We start from the raw sequence: 25295 nt of genomic DNA, 5'->3' as shown, positions 1-25295 counted from the left end.
AGAGAGCAGAGGATGGGAAATCAGAGTAAAATAGGTATGGAGAGATCAAGGCGGTTTATAAGACGAGGCACTTGTTGGCAGGAGGAATTGGTTTAGGTCTGGGAGAAAAACATGCATATGTAAAGCATAAAAAGGTAAAGGTATCCCTGACCGTTAGGTCCAGTCGCGGACAACTCTGGGGTTGCGGTGCTCATCTCGCTCTATAGGCCGAGGGAGCCGCTTCTGGCGAATCAGAGTGAGAAAGAAAAACTACTTAAGAAATACTGGACAGGACAAGAAGACAGATGGGGGTGGGGGAAGAGTACAACTATTGCTTTTGTTTTTGGCAGGCATGAAGTGTTCATCTTTTTTCATTCATCATGATGATATCTACAAGAACATGACTCTAATGCATGTTCAGTCTTAGTAGTGGTGATAATTGCCTGCACAAGCTCTGTCACTAGATGGCTGCAGGAGCCTCAGCTCTTGACTTGAAAGTGGTGCTTTAAGATGCCTCAGAAAGGGAGCCCATTTACAGCCATTCTGGCATCAACCTCATAGCCTGGCAGTCGGGGTTGGAATTTCTCCATGGCCCAAGGCAGCTTTCACAGTGCAACGTCCCGCTTTTACTTCCCTTATCCTCTGCTCACTCTGTTTACACAGCTTAACTGCACGATGCTTCGGTAGGTCAACTGAATTTATGGCTAGATCACTTACTGTATGTAGATCAGCTGACTGCCTGAATGAGTCACATGATATTCCTGCAGTGCAGCAGTGTCATGGCAACTGTGATGCGCTGTTGGCAAATCCCAGTTTGGGCTTCCTGCATTTGTGGCAGCTCTTGAAACAGAATAGCTCACTAGTTCACGCCCTCTCCGACACTAGCTCACGCCCTCTCCGATTGCATGGAGCCCGGACAGCCCCGTGGTTTTCCACGGATCTGAGGGCAATGAAACAATCGTTGAGACGGCTAGAGCGCCGGTGGCGGATAACTCATTCCGCATCTGACCAGACACAGGTTAGAGCTCAACGTCGAGCCTACCAAGTGGCGATAGTGACGGTGAAGAAAAATTTCTTCACCGCCTCTATTGTATCTGCAGAAAACAGCAGCAGGAGACTTTTTCAGGTGGTTCACAATTTAGCAGAACCACCTGCAACATCGGGGCCGAGCACGGGCCACATGTTCTCCTGCAATGATTTTGCAAAGTTTTTTGCAGATAAAATCGCTCAGATTCGGGAAGAAGTAGACTCCACCATGGGAGCAGGGCCGGGGCGGGAGAGTGCTAAAGTTTTGTCTAGTCAAGTTGAGTGGGATCAATTCCAATCTGTTCCTCCGAGGATGGGGACAGGCTGCTTGGATGAGTGAAACCAACCACCTGTCTCCTGGATCCTTGCCCATCCTGGCTTATAAAAGCTAGCCGGGAAGGACTGGGCGATGGGGTGGTGAATGCTTCCCTCCGTGAGGGAGCCTTCCCAGACCCGCTGAAAGAGGCGGTTATTAAACCATCTTTATTAAAAACCATCTTTACAGTGCCATTACAGTATGTCCCTATCCTCTCCATCTGCTTTTTTTAATGGAACTTGATGATTATGATGATGATTTTGCTATAGGGCTTAAAAACAAGTCAGAAAACAGGCTCCCAAGGTAGTGATCAACTAACAACTAATATGGTAGCAAGGAGAAGGACTTCTACTCCTCAGGTTAAGGTCAAAGATCCCAGATGGCCTCTCTGACTCCTGGAATTGCACTATCCATTACAGCTCTGCACTTGCTAATGTCAACACATAATTGATTCTTTACAAACAGTTGCTACTTTACAGGCAAGTCAAAGATCAGAATCACTTTATTAGTATGCATTGATGTACATTAGATACTGGTGCATAAGGTGCTCAGGCATTCAGCTGCCAGTGTGGAGAGAAATGGTGATGTGACATGCTGGGGTTTATTATGGAAACATGAAGCTCAAGAAGGGAAAGGAAATTTCACTCTGTTATATAAGCTATCACAAAAAGCTTCCAATACTTCAGGCACAATCCCATTGTCCTTCTGAACCTCCCAGCTGTACACTGTTTATATGGGGGTTTTTCCTGCTGCCAATACTCTCTCCCCATTGGTAGCCATCAACTGGTGTAAGCGATCTACAGGAATGGGCCTTTAGGTCTCAGTTTTAAAATCCTTACTTTGGAAAAGTCCCATTGACCCAAATGGGATTAATCCAAGATAAAGACTTTGAACGAGGTAAGCTTTGGATAGTACACCTAACTTATGTCATGACCCTGAGCTGTTCCTACCACTTAAACTTCATGACATTAACATACATCACAGAATTTTAGTTCTGAACAGTATTAGCATTGCTATGTTTTCCCACCACACTCGTCTGAAGAAGGACCACATTCTAAACCGCTGGGAAAGTAAGAAGCAGCAGCAGCAGCAGCAGCAGCAGCAGCAGGGTTTGGATTTGATATCCCGCTTTATCACCACCCTAAGGAGTCTCAAAGCGGCTAACAATCTCCTTTCCCTTCCTCCCCCAAAACAAACACTCTGTGAGGTGAGTGAGGCTGAGAGACTTCAGAGAAGTGTGACTAGCCCAAGGTCACCCAGCAGCTGCATGTGGAGGAGCGGGGAAGCGAACCTGGTTCACCAGATTACAAGTCTACCGCTCTTAACCACTACACCACACTGGTACCAACCTCAGGTTCCATCCTGCCCACCCACATCCAAGAACAGGGATGGAAAAGCTGTAGCCCTCCAGCTGTTCTCAGCTCCAACTCCTATCAGTTCCAGCCAGCATGGCCAGTGGTCCAGGATGGCAGAAGTTGTAGTCCAGTAGCAAATGGAGTTTTTCAGATTCCCCATCTTTGTCCTCGACAGACTCCAGTGCTCTGGAGCAACCATGCAGCACCTTTGGAAGTAGCACAGGCCTCTTCTGTTTTGTTTTGTTGTGTTTTATATAGAAGATCAGTCTCTGGAGATTAGGCAGAGAGAGCGACTGGATCAAGGTGAAGCCGTGAATTTTGTGGCTGTATGGAAATGTGCACCTAGTACTACTTCCTGTTCCAAGTTCAACTGTACAGTGGTACCTCAGGTTAAGTACTTAATTCATTCCAGAGGTCCGTACTTAAGCTGAAACTGTTCTTAACCTGAAGCACCACTTTAGCTAATGGGGCCTCCTGCTGCTGCTGCTGCTGCTGCTGCTGCGCCGCTGGAGCCCGATTTCTGTTCTCATCCTGAAGCAAAGTTCTTAACCTGAAGCACTATTTCTGGGTTAGCGAAGTCTGTAACCTGAAGCGTGTGTAACCTGAAGCGTATGTAACCCGAGGTACCACTGTATATCAACTAGATCAGCTTGGCTCCCCGGGGTGAGATGTACTTACCCGCTTTGGATGATGACGATGATCCTATGCAGGTGGTGGTGGTGGGAAGCAGGCACAGCCCCTTGACACATGCATATGATGCCAGCACTATGCTCATTCAGGAACAATGTAGGTCTCATTTGTGTGGTCATTCTGTTCTCTGCCCCCATTTCTGAGGAGGAAGGGTTGCACAAGTTGGGTTGGCACATGTTAAGATGCACATGCATACTGCTTGCCTCTCACAGTACCTTATACACATGTGTGTGAATATGTAGACATGCCCTGCACCTCCTCAGTCGTATTGCGAGTGTGAAAATGGGCTTTTTTCCAGCTGAAATTCACTGGAACTCAGTTCTGGCACCTCTCAAGTGGGCACCATTGCCATGATAAGAGAATGAGGGAGTTCTGGCACCTCTCAGTCCAAGCTCTCAGTTTCTAACATTCACATGAGAGGTAGAAACTCCACAGGTGCAGCCTTTCTTATCGCTACATCATCATGCCTAGGAAGCCTGCCTGCTATGCAGCCATTAAAGGCACAGAACCTCTTGTTAGGAAAGAAAAAATGTCACAGTCCTCATGGTAAGGAAAACCAGCACTACTCCCCGCACTGCCAACAGTTGCAATAGCAAACAGTAATTGACTAGTTACAATAGGAAATAACCCTCGTCAGGCTTAAGATCCCCTTAGCTCTGCAATAGAATCTTTGTTATTGGAAAACCAGGTTGATGATAGTTTGTGACTGCCGTCCATGCTTTCCACTTGTTTCGGCACTAGCCATTTCGTCCCACTAGAGGGCACCATTGCTAAATTTATTGTCTTATTCAGGCAAATTTTCAAGAAAAACGATTGTTTCAGTTCAGTGCTTATACTCCTGTTTTTAAAATTCAGCCTTATTTGCATGCATAAAAGTATACAAAAGAATTTTCTCACCAATCTGCTTTTTATCACAGAATATCGTACTGGGGGTAGCTGGGCTACTTGGTACTCATTTAATTTTTTGGTATAACATTTATAGTAACTTTCACAGGTTTAATGTATTTTAATGTTTTCCATCAGAAGTTTTAAAAGATGCCAATTTCAAAATTTTGTGCATCTACGTGGAAAAAGTTAGCAAAATTTAGCAAATTTATTATGTTCCTTTTGTATGACTGTTTCCAAAAGGCCATTTTTGTCATTTGAATTTTCACCCCATCTCTGGGTAGAGCAGATCAAATCAAATTTAAAGGATCTTTTCGGTTCTGAACACGTCAACACTACTGATAGTTGTTGTTGGTTTTAGTTCAAGTAACTCAGAATAATCAACTGGTCTACTTACAACTATGTTTTTTATCTGTTTATTTCTCCATGCTATTTTGTACTATTTCCAGCTAGGCTTAGTTATGCAAAGTCTCTTGTAACACAGAGAAAGCCCTTTGATAAAACTGCAAAATCCTCTATGATTGCCTTCTCACCTCCAGCTAGTTCTTCCTTTATTGATGGTCTTCATCTACGTACGTAATGGACTGGTATTGATTCGCTCCTTTGGAAAGAGTCGGAATGGGGCAAAAGCCATAGCCTTGGGGGCACACAGTATAAAAAAAAGTGGTACGATTCTGGAGAAGGGATCTATACACACCTCTGGCCAATATGGTGCTAATATGGCTGGTGCGCAGTGCTAATCCTTTGGACTCATTAAACAAGGATTTGCTGTGCTTGAAGCACATAGGCAGGTGTGGTTTTTTTAAAGCCACTTATCTCCAAATTTCTGCTCTAGTACAGACTCCAGCAGTTTGTTCAATAATTAGCCTTACTGTATTGCCATATTAATTTAATTTAAATACACATATTTCTCCCCTTCCAGCACCCACATCAGATGTTTCAAAATGGTGGCTTTAGGGTACAAAGTGCAGCCAGACTTCTGAAGTGATTTTTACGCCTAAAGAGTCAAAAGAAAAATGATTTGTGGGAAGAACAAAACAAGACAGAATTAAATCATAAGGCGTGTTCATTCTGGGAGTTTTTTTTAAAAAAATAATTGTTACAAAATACTTCTTTTGTTACTAATTTATCAGATACGTTTTGTTATTTGCTTGTTAGGCGTGCATCTGTCCTACATTGTTTTCATATTTTTGGACAGCATTTGTGGCAGTGGCTTTGACAGCTGCTCTTAATGGCTGACATCCCCCCCCCCAATGCCCTAGACATTGTGTCATTCTGTTTTTTTAAAAATCAGTTCGGGGGGGGGGCTGCCATTTTGCATGTGCGTGGTGAGTATCTTTAAAATAATAATAATAATAAAATATCACAATGTTCCAGAACAATGCAACATCTTGGAACTCCTAGGAAAATAACATGGGAGACACACCAGGAGGGCAACTAACATAATCGCTGCTGCTGGTGGTGGAGTAAAATCGTAGGGTTCTCCCAATGCAAAGAAAAGGTGAGAAACAATACATGTACCCAGTAGTTCCTTCTGGCATTTGTTTCAGAACAAGTATAAATTTAGTTCAATGTTTGATCTAAAATGAATACACAGCTCCTAAATCACATGTACGTGTTTGCCACTGGGTGACCGTTACACCCAACATGGATAGTTACATGCATGTGAGGGCCTATCATGTACACAGAATCAGAGATTTTCTATGCCAAGCCCCCAAATCCTTCTCTTTGGTTAAGCAAGAAACATCATCACATCTGATTTTGAAGGAAACAGCCCAGCTTTAGAAAAACTCTTGAGGTGAATGCAGAGCCAGGCTGCTGAGGGACAGGCCATGGGGAGCATCCTGAAATGAGCGTATTGAGAGTTGATGAAAAATGAATTGGGAGAATTGGTTTGCAGGTGATATTCCTATTAATATTGAAGAATAAATTAATTTTAGAGAAAATAATATTTTAAGGCATTTTTAGCGCATCTTTCCTCTTGAATGTGATCTCATGGCAGCACACAGTAAAACAGAATTTAAACCACAAATATCAACAGTCAGTCACATAAACCATTCAGATGTAATCTGGATAAATTAATTGGCTTCCATTCTGTGAAATGGGGATTTTGTTCTGCTATATGCAGTCAAATATGCGGGTTAAATATGGGACCCAGACCCAACCTGTCTTGTAGTCAGTTTCTTGGACTTGTCCGTGTTTCTTTTTTTCGAACCTCATCAGCTAGCCTTGAAAAAACCCCTGCTTATTTTGTTGGGCTTTGTAAGGTTAAATATATGGTTCAGGACTCAGTCTCAACCTCTGCCTTGTACTTGGTTTGTTGGGCAACTTACTTTTGCTTTGTGACTAGCCGGTTCTCTCCCTGTCCCGCCCCTTGCCTCAAGCAAGCCATTTTGGGCTAGCCATGTCTTCCCCCAGCAGCCATTTTAAGATAGTTTCTTAATTTTCCAGAAGTGCTTACCACTAAGATCAGTGGGGGCACCACATTTTCCACAGACAAGAAATTGCAGCTTTTCAACCACAAAACCAGATTCTGTGCCTACACTTTATTGCAATTATGCAAATCACACAGGTTTACAGAATGTGGCATATTCGAGTCCACTTTTGCAAGGACTCATACGCCCTCATTTGTTGGGAATCGTATTCAGTCACACCTCAGGCTTCTGAGATCCACCAAGCATTGCCTATACGGTGTCAAGTCTAGCTTTGCAGCCATAATGGCTAGAAACTTTAAAATCAAAGCTGAGAGCCACAGGAAACTTGCTGTTCCTTCACTAGTACACCACTCAAAATAGTTCTCCGGCAAATCCGAACTGCTAAAAAGTTGCTGTGTTTGACACTGGAATAGTCTCTATGGAACAGAGTCAGTTATTGGTACATTTTACTCTCACTGAGCATATGTGCGTTCCTTTCAAAGCATCCCAGATGAACAACCTCTCAGTTTACAAAGGAATCTTCTTGTTTGTTTTCTGATTATCATAACATCCAAATGAATTATTGTCAATTATAAAATCTTGTTTCCTTCAGGGTGTAAGATGGCAGCTTCCAAGTTCTGAGCAAACACTTTGTACATGAGACAATAACCCCCTGAAGCTAAGAATCGGCAAGACTTGTCCTTGGATCCCAACAGCCTCAGCCCACAGGATAGGAAAGTGCTCCTCCTCACTGGCAGAGTCCTGGATATTTTATGTGACAATGCTATTCTTTTTCTCAGTTGCCAGCTCATCCCAAGGTTTTAACACCAGGATTATAATGTGTTAAAAGCAATCTTAAAAACAATACAGTAGAGCAAACCAGCACACATTAAGACCTGCAACAAGTCTAAATACCCTCTTGCTGTTTTGGAACAAAAATAAATTGCAACTTTAAACTCATGGAAAGGCACAAAAATTGCAGAATTTGCCAATTTTATGAAAATAAGCCAAATTGTGGGTTGAAATTTATTTGGCATCAGTAGCCAATTAGATTTAGGGGCTTTCCATTTTTATTCATTCCTTGTGAAAATGCAGGTTTGCCGAGTAATGTGTCAAATGGTGAACCATACTATAAGGAAATTTATTTTTAAAATTAGATCGTAATTTTTTTTTGAGGGAAACGTATTATCTGCCACCTGTGTCTTATTTTTGTGTGGGCAGAAAAGATTGGATATTACTCTTAAATCTAAGTTCGTTTAACTTATTAGTGGGCGACATTCCTGTATAATGTATCCCTTTTAAGATATAAAATTTTTCATTATTAATCCCAATGTTATGGGGGTCTATTGATGTCAGTAACAAAGATCTGTGAATTACAGCAACACTGCAGTTTGAGGACAACTGGAGAGAGCCATGTTATTCAAGAGTTAACAGCAATTCAGTGCAAGTATCCCCATCACGAAATTTCAGACTTCTCCTGCAATTTGCTTTAATTGATGGAAAATAGGAAGTATACTTACTGGAAATCTTGGGGGAAAGACACCATGTGATTCATCCTCTCTCCTGGTGCATGTATGCATGATCTGGACACACGTGGAAAGTTGGGGTCCAGGAGAAACCTTAACGTTGTCTATGGAATTGCTGATGGTGACAACTGTGATAACAGGGTCAGAGAAGCACTATCTGACATGGCTAGTTTGGATCTACATTATGGGAATAATCAAGATTTTAGTACAGCCAGAGTTTTCACATAATGGGACTCAAGTCAAAAAGTCTGCAGTATGTGAAGCAGCCCTTGGGGAAAGACAGACAATAGTTTAAGTTGAAGGTGAGAGGCGTTTATTGTGGGCCACCAGGAAGTAAGTCTTCCTCTGTATGGAATGATGTTCAGCAGCAGGACCTGCAGATCTGCTTCAGTGGAAAACTCCCAACGCAGCCAACAAGATCCTCAGTTCCACGGCAAGGATCCGATTGGCTCATGGGAAGATGCCTTTCATAAGTCTGTCCCAGGTAGGCAGTAGGCTTCTGATCTGAAAGGAATTGTGTCTGCCACTGCCACAACAGAGAGAAATGAGAGGAAAATATATTCAAGCTGCCGTTGACAAAGACATCCTGCAAGTGGGAGCTGATTGCCAAGTGCGGAATTCCCTTTTGAAGCATCAATTGCTCCATTTTCTCAACAGAAAGGAAGTCAAGGAGGGGAGAGAGAAAAAGGCACCCCTTTGAGAAAGACAACCCGCTGCGGGGAGCAGATCATTTTCCAGACTGTTGAAGCAGCAATGCTAGGGAGAGCCTTTGTTATTAGCAGACGTTTTCAGTAGCAGTTCTTTTACAAAAGCAAAGACAGTCAAGCTCCCTTTTCCAACAAAATTTTACCTTAAAAGTGTTAGCAGAGGGGTGTAATAGAAAAAAATTGCCTGGGCCAAAATCAGAAATCTAAGGATATGTAAATAAGTCTATTAGGCATGGCAGCATGACCACTCCTCTCACGCCAGCAACTGGCATTACGGGCTTCTTCACCAACATGCAGAATTTTCGTGAATCTAGCATGACTAATAGGCGCAGAGAGACATTCTCCATGAATTTGGCTAATCACCCTGATAAAGTTACTATTATGGGGGGTCGCAAAAGCATTATTAGTTGGCATCCAGACTCTAGGGAGACAATGGAGGAGTGCGCCTTTGGGGTGAGGTCAAGCTGTTGGATGGTTGTAGCGCCTTCTGTGGCTGTAGAGACTGATGCGGGAAAGGCTTGCTTTGTTGCAGCTGCGACCAATGAAGGCGTCCAGTTGTGCTGCTGCAGATGCACTGTGACACTGCTTCTCTCTGGGCTCCTCCCAGTGGTCATTCCTCCTCTGGTCACGGCGGTTGTCTGCAAGGGATTTCCACATGGCAGGACTGATGTTGCAAGCCTTCAGGTCAGACAGTTGGTCCGCCAATTGGCCTGGTGCTGGAAGTAGCTTCCTCCCCACTTTTACATATTTGGGAGCTGTGAGTACCAAACAGCTGAGCAAGGCTACGTAAATTGAATTATTTTACTTGCATATCAAAGTCCAGCGACTATACTCTCTTACTTACCTTGTTTGGAATTTTGTGGTGTTGTAGTTTTAGGAAGCCATCCAGAGGAGTGCTGTTACTTGCCTCCTGTGTTACAGAGGCCCAACTTGCCTTAATAAGAAGTTGCAAACTCAAACAGAGATTACAAACTCAAACTCACAAGGATATGTATAATACAATAATTTGTTATAGAATTAGAGATAAGAGTTTATGAGTAGAAATAAGTTTGTTTTAGTCCATAGTCAGATTCGACGTGAAGGTCTTAGTTTCAATCATTGAGCAGAAATCAGAAGTCAGTTATGGATAAGAAACCAGGACAGGGCAGCCTCTCTTTTGACTTTCAGGTGTCTCTTGAAGACTTTTTTTTGTGCTGAAAACCCTTTGCAGCTATTTGTTTTTTGTTAGCCAGTTGCTTGAATGGTTAACCGTATTTTATTTATTTATTTTTTAAATGTTTTGTAGGTTGCACTGTCTTGATATTTTATGATACAGTGGTATAGAAATGCTTTTATAAATAAACAGAGTCAGAGGCAACAATAATGTATCCAACAATGTTCAACTCAAAGTAGAGAATGGAAGAAATCAACAAGTGAGCCAAACCCTGCTGCAAGATCTGTACAGTGGTACCTTGGGTTAAGTACTTAATTCGTTCCGGAGGTCCATTCTTAACCTGAAACTGTTCTTAACCTGAAGCACCACTTTAGCTAATGGGGCCTCCTGCTGCCGCCATGCTGCTGGAGCACGATTTCTGTTCTCATCCTGAAGCAAAGTTCTTAACCTGAAGCACTATTTCTGGGTTAGCGGAGTCTGTAACCTGAAGCATATTTAACCTGAAGCGTATGTAACCCGAGGTACCACTGTACACTGCAAACACCCCAGCAAATCTGAATAAGAGGTCAGACAACAAGAGGTCCATGCAGTTACATCTCCTGCTTGACTCTTTTCGATGTCATCCACAAAAAGAGAGAGAAACATTTTTATCAGATATTTTTATTTTTAAAAAGTGTTCATATAGACTTTAAAAAGAAACAAACCAAAAGCTTTACCCAGGCAGAAAAAAGAACCCAAGTTACAAAAATAAACTGCAGACCTATCCGTTTGCCTCTTTCCAAACTAACACCCAATGAGCTCCTCTTGTAACTGAAGGCATGAAATGAACATCTTAACAGTCTTTAAACATAATGTAACATTTTGGATATGAATAATTAAGTTCTACTAAGTATGGACTTAAAGGATGTAATTCAGTTTTGCTTTATGTTCCTTTAAGAACAATCCACCCAACATTCACTTGTGTAAAATGAGGAAGAAACATAACACCATTTAGGCTGTTCAAAGCCATAAACAATTATAGCCAGAAGTGCCTTTCCCTGGAAGCCTTAAATACAGTGTAATATCAATGAAATTGCCATGACAAATTTTCATAGTTAAAAGTCATGAACTGATGATACTGTAGTAATTTGAGGTAGATCTGTTGGATGAGTAGCAGTGTAGCGACTGTTTAAGAGCAGACATGACTCAAATGATAAGACAGAAGAGTTAGTTGGCTGTGAGTTTAACAGTGGTGGAAGAAACAGCCAGGAATACTTCATTTGCAAGAGGCATCAAAATGAATTGGATTTGCATAAGAGCAAACCTTGCACTGTGGTGCATCTCCTCATTTTCATGGGGCTTGCTCACAAGAGAAATTCACACGATATTGCATCCAGTTTTGGAACAGTCAGCCACAAAACTCATGGGTCTCATTTTCTTCCTCAGCTTATGGCCAAGATTGTGGACTTAAGATAACCTGTATTTTGGAGGCCCCAGAAAGGATTTGTCAAAACAAAAAGAAAAACATGTTATCTTTTTTTTTCCTGGCGTTTTGGCTCCCTGTATTTTTAGACAACTGAATCAAGATGTATACGAAGTGAATTTGTGATTTGTGTGTAAAAATACATATATCTGATCCACTTAACTGAGAATCTAGCTTGTGATGAGTTTGGGGAGTACCTCTACAGGCTGTCTTCTTAGAAACACACCTGATATGTTACCATTTTATAATTCTGACCCATATGCAAATAAACATGATTGAGGCTATCTACTTGGCAAAATGCAGTAGCTTCTATGCTCAATTTCACTGACCTTAATTCTTATTAATGGGCACTTAGATCTTTTGCACCGCTGTCATTCAGAAGTGGTAACTTCATTTCAGAAAAGTGGCCTATCAATAAACACATTTTGACCTAAGCAACAAGGAAGTCATTTTATACAGATTGATATAGATTGTTGACAACATAATAAGGCAACTCAGCTTGGCACCAAATACAATTATCTGGGCAGGACTGTTAATCCCAAGATGAATAATGCATTATCAAGTCTTGGGGTATAGGGAGAGGAATGTATTTCAAACAGTTTGTGTGTGCAGTTAATAAGCTTCGCACAACATGGTAAGCCAAACGGCAGATTATAGTTAATGAGGGGAAGAGCGAAACCATGAGTCCTGGTTCAGACAACACACAAAGCCAAACCTTGGCTTAGGTAGGCACAGCAGTAACGAGGACTAAGGAGGATCAAAAAGTACCTGTGAGCTCCTCTATGGGAGCCCACATGGTTGCATGTTCTTGCTAAGCCAGTTTGGCTCACATTGTTGCACAAGCCAGGTCAATAATATTGAAACTGAATGACATTCCCTAAGAACCTGCCCTTTCTTTCCATTGTGATGTACAGAGGTCAAAGTCAACATTATCATTCCCACAATTCCATATGCGGTTGAATGTACACATACATTCTTGCACAAGCAGGCTTCTTCACATACTTCAGTGGAATGGGCTATGAACAGGAAGACCTTGTGGACAGGGTTGCGGTGCAAGCTACCAGGTCCATAAGGATCTCCTGGATGGGGCCACATGATTACCAAGCTCACAAGGGTAATGGCATTATCTGCCTCTCAGATCACTGCTTAGCCCAGGGGTTGTCAACCTGATCCCTGCCGTCCACTAGTGGGCGTTTCAGGACTCTAGGTGGACAGCTGGGGGTTCTACTGCACAAGCTGAATCCTCCTTCCATCGAGCACTGGGGGGCGGTAAGGAAATTTTACCATCGAGAAAGATGCATTAGTGGGTGGTAGGTATAAAAAGGTTGACTACCTCTTAGCCCAGGCTTCCTCAACCTCGACCCTCCAGATGTTTTTGGCCTACAACTCCCATGATCCCTAGCTAGCAGGACCAGTGGTCAGGGATGATGGGAATTGTAGTCTCAAAACATCTGGAGGGCCGAGGTTGAGGAAGCCTGCCTTAGCCTAAAGGCAACTGACATGAATGAGGTACACTGCTTACTAGCAATGCAATCCTATGTAAATTTCTATGAGGAATGGAAGTAAATTCCAATGAAGGACTTACTCCCAGGTAAGTGTATATCATTAGTATACTGGACTCTTTTTATAAAGAAAACTCAACATATTTAATCTTTAAAAAAATTCACTTAGGCTACAGCAGCCAAATTGGCCAGAAATATCCCTCCTTTTATACCAGTGCTTTCAAACATTTAAAGAGTACACAAATATATGCTTTCTGTGGGAAATATCTAATTACAGAATTCGGTTTTCATTTTCACTAGCTTGTGTTTGCTGCAAAGAACACCACTCTGCAAGCGACAGTAAAGAGAATATTAGCATCGGATATTCTTCTGTCGCTGTGGGGTATGGTGTACTGAATTTGGGGAAAAGAGGGGGGATCTTTTAGCTCAGTTTGGGTTAACACCAATAATACTAATGTTACTAATAAAAACCCTCCTAGCTGCACTTGTAGATCACACATCTTCCCTTACAACCGTAAGCACCGGGCCTTCTCTTTGAAGATGCTCACGATGCATTTAAGATATACAATGCCATAAAATCATAAAAATGGAATGCAGAGAATTGCCTTGAGAAACCATTAGCTTTGAAGGAATGTCTAGACAACTGTGTCAACAAATGCAAATAATTTATGCTTCTCCGTTTCTCTCCAATGGATGGCCCCATGCTGAGTGTACACAAACTTAGAAGAAAAAGGCATGTCATAATCATAGGAGCAGGGAGGGTTACGGAATCACACAGAAATTCAAGTTAATCTTGACTAGAACTTCAGAAACTGCTTTCCTGTTGTCAGCCAGAAGAGTGTTCCTTGCCCCTGGTTTGTTTTGGCCTGGGATTAGAATATATGCACGTGAATGGTGAGTAGAATCTGCAGAGCACGGCTCTCCTTCTGACTTCATTCAGTTCAGTGGAGCTTACGTGAGAGTAAGAAACACTTGGCGGCTTGTGCCCAATTCCTCTGAGAAGGTGTGAGGATGGAAGCTCCAGTCTCTCATTGTCTGAACTGTTCACTCAATAAGGGGGGGGGGATTCAAATGACCCCAAACTTTAGTGCAACCTCTTACACCAAGCAGCCATGTGATTTTGGAATCAATGCTTTTGTCAAATATATTTTAAGGCACTTCAGTAGGTATTTTAAATATATATATGTATATATAAGTATCTATAAAAATAAAATAAATGCCGAAGCAACATTCACATATGCCCATCTTCTGAATTGTCTCTGTGTATGTACAAAATAGTACATATATACATTCATTGGATCTCTTCCACTGTTAAACTTTCACTGGCATCTTGGGCTGCTTTGTTAATTTCAGTGCCTGCAAGCAGTAAAACACAGCATCAGTTTGTTTGCATTGAAAGAAGCAGCAGCAAAGTTAAACAACCCAATGTACTTGAAATAAATTGGCGATAGGTTTCCTACAGCAGGAGGGAGATGCTGGTGTCTCTGGCCAACTCTTCCCTGAGTGTCTTGTGCTGCTAAATTACAAGGGGTGTTCCCCCACTATCTTGCTAGTTTTCTTCTCCTCCACCTTATGCAAGAATTCTTTCTTCTGGGATTAGCAAGGATCAAAAAGACTTTTAGCTTTTTTCTACAAGTCACCTCAGGATGGGCTATAACATACCGTTTCTTCCTTTTCTCTCTCCCTCACACCTGGAGACATGACACTTTCTTATTTCTCTGACACTGACTGGCAGCATACCCTACTCCTCTCTCACTCCTGGCAATTCCTAAAGACAGGGAACTGGAATCACACATCTGATAAAATGCGAACGATGAAGGTTGGTAACTTTTAAGAAGCCATCTGTTGCAGATTTCCTGGGAGAAAAAAATCCTAGGTTATCCTTTCCTGTTAAGAAAAGTTTAGAGTGGCACCATTGCATTTCCTAGAGGAGAAAGATGGCAGCACTGGGCATCCAAGGCAGGCCACAGGGTGGCACCGGGAAGAAAGTTCCTCCCTGGACACTTAGAAAAGAAGAGAGTAAGAACTTAAGAAGAGCCTGCCAGAATGACATCTGGTCCAGCATTCTGTTCTCACAGTGGCCATCCAGATGCCTGTGGAAAACCTGCAAGCAGGACCTGAGCACAAGAGCACTCTACCTTCTTGTGGCTTCCAGCAGCCGGTATTCAGAAGCATTACTGCCTATGACCATGGAGTCACGAGCACAGCCATCATGGCTAGTAGCCACTGATAAGCCTTCTCCTCCATGAATCCTTTTCCAAAGTTGGGAGCCCTCACTGCCTCTTATCGGAGTGAATTCCATGGTTTAACTGTGTGTTGCATTGCTTTGCTGCCCCTTTCTTGAAGAAGCCTCTGGCACTGTCAAATGCCTTGCGAGAAGACTCCTGTTGGCTTTATAGTAGTGAGATCTGGTACCGTAGTAGTTCTGACAGTACTGAAAGGTCTCATTAGCTCTCCATATTTGGTTGACCCAGTTTCAGGCCTAATTACAGTGTTTGTTGGTCTGTTTTCTTTTTTTTAAAAAAAAATCATATGAGAAATTGCACTCATGTAAATTATGTGCACATATATGTAACGTGAGTGTTGCTGTCAGGTTCCTTTGATGTTAAAACTCATTACTGTGTGGTGAAAAGTTCCCAACAGCTTGTGAACCATGATATAGGTATTCGTCTTATATTTAAACATCTTTAAAAAACAGTCAGACAGGCTATTGAGAAAGCATTACCAAAACAGATGGAACACAGACCACAATGCTCTCATAAAGTGTGTTTCTTAAATTTGAGAATTAGGGTTAATTGTATTCAATACATTACGAATGAAGAAACATATATTTGCAACATTGTTTGGGAAAATGAGATCTTTGGTGTGTGGAGGCTTCTACAGTACTACTTGCCGGAATAGAAACGCCCTCTTGTCGACGAACCTCTAAATATTTAAATTCTACTTCATGAAGAAATCACATGTTGGTATCGTAATTAAGGAAGGATGTCACTGTAGAGCTGAGTACAATGACTGGATAACAGTTTTCCACCAGGAAAGAAATGCCAAAGTGAAGCCAAGGAGTTGATAGAAAATAAACATCAAGGTGTAGTTGACATGTTTACTTTCAAAGCAGGAGACCATTATCCAGGCACAACATCAAAATCTATTGTAATTATTGCTACTGAACCAAGAATGAACTTCCCTGATTTACAAAAATAATAATATTGTCATGTAATTAGAATAATATTCTTGGAAAAATAACCTACAAGACCAGAAGAAGAACAGTGGTATGGCAAAATGACAAATGATCAAAATAAATCTGCCGCCTGATTAATTAAAACTACAAAAGAGAGACCTGACTTTGGATGCATTTTGGAGGAAAAAGGCAAATGCCCTACTAGATTTGGGGGAAATAAAACCACCCACTGGGCCTTTTAAGACTTTACTAGGCACACATGCATGGATGAAAGAGTCACAATTTCCTGTCTTTGGGATTTTTTAAAATGCTTTCCCTTCAATATTTATGATACCTAGGCAGAAGAAGAACAGATACTTTATTGTGCAGAGAACCTCACCAAAGCATTGTACAAGGACAAAACGTGGTACGGTGCTTCAGATGCAATGAGCATCTCTGGGTATGCCTGCAGGTCCTATTTACTGATGTGCTTTTTCCATGCAAAATAATTGCCAGAAGTCCACACAAAGCACACATTCAGCCCAGCCTAATCTCCTTGCCTGCAGATTGGTATGATCATGGAGTGGCTCTGCCAGCACCTGAACAGCAATGGACACAACAGTTCTCTAATCCTATCTCTCTCTCCCCCTAGATCTATCGTAATGAACTATGCTTCTGGCCACAATTCCTTACCTTTTGTCTAGAAATCATCCAAGACTTTATTGTTGGTACCAACACGCTACCAAGGAGAATCTGAGCCGGGTGATAGATAAGTAAAGGGACTGAGATTAAGGATAGGTGTTCGTAGCCTTCAAATACTATCTTCAGCATTGGTATTCCTGTGGACAGAAAGACAGCTAAATTTAGGACTGCTTTGACTGATGTATTTTCTTTGTCGGGGATCACAGGAAAGCATTATACTTTTTGTAACATTTCACTAAGATTTCAAAAAAGAAAACAAACGAAAAAAGATAGTTCAAGAAGACACAGATGTAGTAGGAGGCAGAAAAACTAATTCTGCAGTGAAGAAAATCCCCTTTTCCTTTTGGCAAAAAGGAACGAGACAGAATGCTGGAGAGACTCCAAGAACAAATCTCCCCTCCGTTTGAAAGCAGCATTCTCTCAGCCAGAGGCTGAATGCAAATTTCTAACCTGCTAGAGGCCAACTGTACAAAATATTGGGGGGTGACCTAGATTCCCCCACCCTCTTGCTTTCCTTTATCTCAATGCCAAATTGCTTACCTTCTCCCCCATTTATGATATTCCTCACTGTCGCTGAGCCTACTCTCTTTCCCACAAACAAATATGTTCTCTTTGCAGTGAAAGGGGAACATTTGCACCTCGGAATGGAAAAGGAATCCTTACCGCTTTGGCCAGGACATTTCGGACAACTGATGCATCAAAAGGAATGACTGACTGTTTACCTAGCAGTGCCTTGAATTGGGGTGGTTGGGTCTATAAGAGGCCTCCAGGTTACATATTATTGCTATAAAGTTTTCCCGGAATGTTAGAAAGCGTGTGTGTGTGTGTGTGTGTGTGTAATACAGTTACAGGAATGTTAGAAAGCAAGCAAGCAAGCAAGCAAGCAACAAACAAGCAAACAAACATTACACAGTTACAACAGCACAATGTCTACTCAAGAGGCAAGTCCCATAGAGTTGAATAGGGCTTACTCCTGGGTATGTGGGTAAAGGATTGTGGCCCCAAACCCTTTTGGAAATCAAGCCCAATGTAGTGCCATTAAATCCTACAAAGTTTTGAATGAAGAAAAGAAAACTACATGAGGATGTGCACGCGTATTTGATTTTTGGTCTTTTGTCTGAGAAGGGATGCTGAATTCTTTGAACAACATTACAAACATGGAAACAAAGCCTATTGTAAATCCCAGGCCACTCTTGGATATTTCAGTCCACAGCGTTTGTTAATGTAACTATGGAACAGGAGCAGTGATTCAAACGACAGTGACAGGAGCAGGTGCCACTATAACAAAAATAGCAAAGCACTGCTGAGAAATTAAAATCTTTAAGATGGGTAGCAAAGAACAAAAGGTGCTATGCTTAAAAGGATTTGGTTATCTTTATTTTCATCTGTCCACTCCAGTTTCTTTCATCACTTATAGTACATAAGTTCTGATGTAATGGAATACGATAGGAACACCAACATTAGATCTCTTTAGTATAAAGTTGTGCAGCATCTTGGCACACACAAATATATATATTTTAAAACATAGCAAATCCAGCTACTTTTCTAAAATGTTCAAAAAGTTAAGCATAGCTTTTTAAAAAGTGAATTTCAGAAAAATGGTTCACATTGTTACATTAGTCTTCCCATAGATGCACCAGTTCCCGTGTTTGACGGCTGCTTTCACTGTGGTTTTTTTTTAAAGGGGAAACATTTGAAATTATTATTCAAACCTGATTTGTAAGAAATGGAAAACAAGTGCTAACAATTTTGTTCCTGTGTTCATGGACCCGGAGGAAACAAATGAGAACAAAAATTCAGGATCCTGCAAGGAACTTTGCTGCTACCCTCCCATCCTTCCACCCATCCTGCCAATTTCTGCAAGTGAAATCAGCAGGGGGATGAAACCAAGACTGTTTCCACACTAGGGCATTGAAACTCTTATCCATTTCCTTGGAAGTTCTATTATGTTCAGTGGGTTTTACTCCCAGGTCAGGGGCATTGCTAGGGAGTGAGCCAGGGGACTTGAGTCCTGGGCCTTTTGTGCCTTCTCCCCTTCTCCCATCACTGGAAATCTCCTGATGCTTTACTGTGTAAGGCATGTCTGCAATATCGCTTTGTCGGATTGCTTGAAGTGATACAGACAGTGGACCAACCAATCCAGAACCCTGCTGGGCTCTTGCTGGCAAAATGGAGGAGAGCTCTTCCACTCCTCTCCCATGATTTTTCTTAACTATTTCCCTCCTACTGAAAACACTGGGAGGGAAATCAAAGGGTCTCCAGGGTGGACTGAGCTCACCACCTTGTTTGGGGGCATGTAAGGGGACTGAGGTGTTGGGTCCTTTGGTTAGAGCCATTTCTCAGGTTCACACCCAGCATGTACCCAAATCCCCCATGTTTTGGTCCTACCAACAGTGGAAACCTGATATTGGTAGGGAAAGGGCTGTGGAAGTTTCTCTGACAATAGGGAGGAGACCTCCAAATACAGGTCTCACTCTCCAAGGATGGGACTTCCTATGTCCATAGGACACCCTCATGGTTAGGAAACACAAAAACAAACTGGAGCAATCTGGTCTCTTGAATGATCAAAGCATTTCAGAACATAGGATCACAAGTCATGAAGCACAAAATTCCTCTAATGGAGAGAGAGAGAGAAGATGGAAAGAAACAATTTTCCAAGAGTACCTTCCATCCCTTAGTAAATAAGATACAGCTTTCTACTCTTACATTATCATAAGGGATATCCTGTCTTTCCCTATTTTGCCTCTTAGCCCCACCCAATCTTCCTGAGGCCATATTTTAATTACCATAACAAGACACTGTTCTGTCTCCTAGGGTCTGAGTACTTAAGTATTGAGACACAGTACACAAAGTATTTAAGAACAGCCCTGATAAGTCTTTAGTCCCCTGTAGCTCTATGAAAAAGCAAATTTCCTATATATGTAATATCCTAATTCCCCTCCAATATAACAGGCTAACCCCAAAGCAAGCAGGGCTACTCTTCAAACTAGTAGTCAACTCAAGCAGGAGGGTCTACCCCTGTGGTGGTACCACGTAACTTCAGACTTTCCTTAGTCTCTTGCCTCTTAATGATTGTGAATCTTTTACATTTAAACAACCCCCTCCCTGAAATACAGCATTTGTACTTCACATTTTCACAGTCACTACACACACACACACACACACACACACACACACAGTATTTTTAAAAACTTGCAGGATAGGAAAGTATTTTCACATAAATTTAAATATGACTCTCTTTCTATCCCGCTATCACTGCAACCACAGAAATGAAGCAAATAAATTTTAATGCTCCAAGGTACTGATTCTGTGTCACCATGGTTGACAGGATCCATGCAAGCTTCAGGAGATGGCATTTGACTTTATGGAAGTGAGCACTCTGCACGCATTTACAATTTTACAGGGACTTTAAGCTGTCATGCTGAAAAATGTTTATAAAACATTAATCAAAAATGCCTTTTTAATACAATGCATTGTCTGAAAGATGTTAGCAGGCACATATTGTAAATGGATTCTTTTTTTCTGACTAAAGTAATTTCTACCAAAAGCATTTCCCCCTCTGCTGTACAAGTACACAGCGAGGATAGATAAAGAGCACTTTCTCAGCACATTACTACCTGATCCAAACACTTGGGAAATCACTAATGTACAGCACGCCATATTTCCATGTCACACATGACACATTTGTCTAAAATTACCCAACAGAGTTTGACATTGCAGCCTATTCCTTCGCTGAGCTTTCAACTGACATCTGCCAAGCAAGAACTTCAAGTAAGAGCTTTTTTTTTCTTTAACAAGGAACCAAGAGTTTTCTTTTATCCTATACCCAGGATGGAAAGGATAAAAAAGTAAGAGCGGGAGCTCAGGTCTCCCACCCCCTGTTTTAATATGTTTATTTTATGCTCCTTGAATCTCTGTGCTTTCCTCAGAGTAGCATTTGTCACTTGCTGCTTGGAACTGCTATGATTTGAGAAAACTTCTCTTTGTTACCACCGAAATATTGGTTATCCTTCAAAGAAGTCACACATCCCCCCAAATTTGCTAGATGTTGCTCTTTCTTACTCCAGCATTTAGGTTTCTTTTCCCTATACAGATCCAAACCAACAATTCATTTTAGAAGTCTCTCACACGTCCAATCATTTATGTACACAGAGATATTTTACTTACAGTTTGGGCATTACAGAAAAATATAAGGTGTGTTCATGTAACACGGATGTACTGAGGGAGGAAAATCCTCCTGCTGTACAATAGCCTGCGACCCTTACCCCACTTAGAAATAATATTGCTGCGGGCACAGAAAAACAACCTATTGAATAGTGTTTTTCCCCCTTTCCTGCACAATCTAGGCTTCATAGCAGTAAAAAGTGTCACTTGGTTATACAGACTTACACATGATTGTAGTGAACCACAAGCCTTTTAGAAAACTGGAACTCCAAACAAAAATTAGAAGTTATTTGGCTGCACTAACCAATTTGTTTCACACGCACTTAACACTGGGGTCAAATTGAGGAGGAATGAAAAGGAAGAAGTTCAATGTAGTGTCTTCTAAAAAGCACAAGTCTTTTGCATTCCCTTTCCCTGAAGGGGTAGCCAATGAGATGCCCTCCAGATGTTGCTGGACAACCAGCCTCATCATTCCTGACCACTGATCATGCTAGCCAATGAGAGTTGTGATCCAAAGTATCTGGCAGGCACCAGATTGGGGAAGGCTAGTCTAAGTGCCATAGAGTGGATCCCACAATGATGGCCACACTAACTACAATGGTTGAGGATAAAAAGCCATGCTGCTCTTTCTGGGTCATGCTACAGCTTAGTTATGTTACAGACTGAAGTGTGTCTGTGAAAACACCCTCAGACGAAATAATTTGTCTATGTGACTGGCATTTGAGTCTACTTTGCCTTATGATTCATCCCAGGCGGCTAGGCAAAGTTGAACTGTGGGAATGTGCATTTACAGAGGCGCTATTAACAATCTCTCTATAATCTGGGGTGTCTCAAAAAGCAATGCAGCAAAGTCCCCTAAGTGTATTTCCATCAATACTAGCCACTAGTGTACATTTATGGGTGACTGCATCAAAACCCATCAATAGATCAGTAAGTATTAATGAGAGAATTTGTTGATGGCTGGAAGGTAGCCATCCATCAATGCAACATAAACTGCCTTATATGATGATGTTTCATTGAAGTGTTTGTGAGAAATCAGAATCAACTAGGATTATTTAGGCCACAAACGTCCTGATGGATCTATGCAAAAGTAGGAGTTTTGCTTTTGTAAGCTGTAATATAAATATTTCCTCAGTACATTTAATTTCAAAAATCAATACAGAAAGACACCAACACGAAAACCACCTCTGGAACAGTATGGGGGGGGGGGGGAGCATGAAACACTTCCATTAAGGCTAAAAAAATACTCCTACCCTAATATTTAATGACAGAATGTAACAGCAATTCTGAAACTCTTTCTTTGGAACTACACATTAGGAGAAAGAAGTATATGAAAACAGGATCAGGCTCCCATGTCCTGATGTCATCACATTGAATTTTTTGTTTTGCCACTAGTGGCTGATGCAGAGTGAGACTGGGGAAAACGTGCAACATGACAAGGAAACAAACAAGTTTCCTTAAACGTACAGTGGACAGGGAAAAGACAACATGGGGGAATACTATTGTTGGAAGAAATCCAAGTTTCACCAAAGGTTTGTTTCTGTCCTGAGACAGAACTCTTGTGAAAGACAGAGGCTGTGAACACGAAGCCTGGGATTCAGAGCAGGGGTGGGTTTTTTGTTTTGCTTTTTTGTTTGCCAGAGAGCACAATTCACCTTTGGCCAACCCTCTAGGGGCTGAATGCCAGTAGAAGATGTGGCTAAAAGTGAGTGCCGCCCACACTCACTCTTGTGTGCACTCACAAGTACCCCATACACATGCAGAACAAATCCAAGTGCAAGACAGAGGACTCACATACAGAGTTACACAGCTCTCTGCCTCACATTGTCTGAGCAGATCATCTGAGGAAGAGGGTTTTCACCCCTCTCTGCCCATCAAATGTGAAATCTGATGAGAATGGAGGAGGGGTTTTAAACTGGCCATCAAGGCACTAGGGCTGGACTAAGTTGATTAAAGCAGAACTGTGTTTACTATTAAGTTCAGTTTTCTTTTTGTCACCACCATTAAAATCAGTAGGATTTTGCGAGGGCCAGAAAAAATTGCAGGGGGCAGTGGCAGTGAGGAGGCTGGTGATTACACACACACACAAACACACCCCAAATATATATTTTTTCTACTGGTTGAAAGACAATCACATTTTCCTTCCCCATGGCTTTTTGTATGAGAGCAAATTTCCTTGTTAAGTTTCTTTTGTTTTCTTTTTCTGTTAGGGAAGAAATGCTTTTCTGTAAATGAAAGAGTGAAAGAAATAGCTTTTCTTTTTATTTTGCTGATCTTCCTTCTCAAAGTTTTTGCATGAGAAACTTGATAATATCATGTGCCTAAAAATACTCTCTGTAAGAAGTAATGATTCTGAATCCCAGATTAACTGCAAGGCCTTCATAACACTTGGGGAAAACAAGGGAAAGATGTACATTGTCCTAAGCGTGTTTCTCACTAACAATAGGTTCAGGTCACTGGTTCACAATGTTCACATTGCCACAAAAAGGATGCTCAATATAAAAGGGAAAAGCAGTAGAAAGAGGGGAAAGTTTAGCACTTCCTGGTGCTGTTTTCTTTTAAAGTAAATGAAAAAATGAAAAGGATACAAGTGTTCGATCTATTCCTTGTTTTTTTCCAGTGGGTTTGCACAGCTTGGAAATGATGTTTAATGGATGGTCTGAGCACTCTCTCCAGATGCTAACGATGAAACATTTAATGCCAACATCTGAAGATGCCAGCCTCAGATTCAAAAACACCTACACCTGTCTGACTGTGTTGTAGTAGCAATTAGTTAACAGAGAATTAAAAAATGAATCAAGTCACGATGAGATTGATTTTAAAAGTTGTGTGGGCCATAAAATGGGACAACAGTACATGTGCTATGAGTGGTAGCTTATCGTGGTTTAGTACCACTCAGATGGTGACTGCCTTAGTTAATATTAAGTGACTGCGCACACAGGCAGTGCCCTCATTTCTTACACAAGCATAGCTCTGGCTTCATTGCTAACAACCAAACTTTCCAGCTGTTTGAACCATTATGTTAGCGACTGAAGGAACTCAGTTGGTATATATAGAATAAGACATGAATTCAAATACTATATGGTTAAATGACAGTACACAGAAAATATACATCTTAGAAACAGAGAACTAAAACACCATTGGTTTCCTTCTCATGAGATACAACTCTCACTCCCCAACAAAACTTCTATGGGATTGAGTTATACACCCTTGAAACTTGTATCTCCAGTAATATGTTTATTTCAGTAATTTTACACAATTTGAGGTAGCGCAAGAAATAAAATGACATAAAAGGCAAACTTTTACATCAGTTACGCAGAAAATAAAAATTCATCCCAACTGCTTATCAATTGATACATCTTATGTTACAAACATCATAAATGTTCCAAATGGGTTTTACATTGTTATTTAATTTGAATGCTTAGAATCCTTCCTGTTTGGCAACACAATATAGATAAAAATCAGAACGTATCAGGCATTTTTTTTTTTTTTAATGACTTAAGGTTTTAGACCATATGTGAGACTTTAGAGAAAGATTCATTCACATATATGTGACCGGATAACAAACAAGCTCAAAAAAGAATAAAAGAATGTTGGTGAATCAATCAGCCTTGGGGGTTTTTTTTGTGGGGGAGGGGGATCCTTACTCCAGTTGCAATCCAGAACAGAAGCCATTTGCTGTGGTATAGCTCTGTAGTCATCCTATATACATTACTGGAATTTCAGAGTTGTTGGCATCCATCTGTCTTGGGAAACAATGGAGGCTTGCGCCTTTGTAAGTGAAGTCAATCTGTTGAGAGAATTACAGTGCCTGCTGTGGCTGTAGAGACTGATATCAAAGCCATGTTTTGTTGCAGCTGGGGCAGATGAAGGCATCTGGTTGGGCTTCTGCAGATGCACCATGGCGTTTCTTCTCTCTGCGCTCCTCCCAGCAGTCATTCCTCCTCTGGTCACTGCTGTGGATACACAACTTGACTGTTTGTCTCCAGGCACTGCAACTGTCTGCAAGGGATTCCCACATGGCAGGGTTGATGTTGCCAGCCTTCATGTCTTGTTTGCAGACATCAGTTGGTCTGAAAATGGGACTGGTGCCTGAAGCCACTTCCCCGTAGAGTACATCCTTGGGGATCCTTCCATCTTGCGTTCTGTGGACATGTCCAAGCCAGTGTAGATGCCACTGAGGCAGGTGTACAAAAATGTGGGAATGTGGGCTTGAAAGAGCATATCTTTGTTTGAGTCTCTGTCCTGCCATGCCAT

The 25295-nt window shown here is 41.5% G+C and overlaps 1 protein-coding gene across 4 annotated transcripts in view; it reads right to left on the bottom strand.

Annotated features, from left to right (window-relative positions):
- Positions 1–10695: 10695 nt before the first annotated feature.
- The window catches only part of SLC10A7 (solute carrier family 10 member 7), a 128660-nt gene continuing 114060 nt past the window's right edge, over positions 10696–25295 (bottom strand). For 2 of the 4 annotated variants that reach the window (XM_081022031.1, XM_081022029.1), the window contains 3 exons: positions 16866–17011; positions 14678–14871; positions 10696–14371 (listed from right to left, as the gene is read on the bottom strand). In XM_081022031.1, the coding sequence (XP_080878157.1) occupies positions 14701–14871; positions 16866–17011 (317 nt within the window). In that variant the 3' untranslated portion in view covers positions 10696–14371; positions 14678–14700. The remainder of the gene's footprint in view (positions 14372–14677; positions 14872–16865; positions 17012–25295) is intronic. The other 2 variants (XM_081022033.1, XM_081022032.1) reach the window with 1 other exon arrangement.

Source organism: Podarcis pityusensis, assembly GCF_964106645.2.
Source record: "Podarcis pityusensis genome assembly, chromosome: 9".
Taxonomy (NCBI): Eukaryota; Metazoa; Chordata; class Lepidosauria; order Squamata; family Lacertidae; genus Podarcis; species Podarcis pityusensis.
Note: the sequence above shows the minus strand (reverse complement) of the source record. Positions and strands in the feature narration are given on the sequence as shown.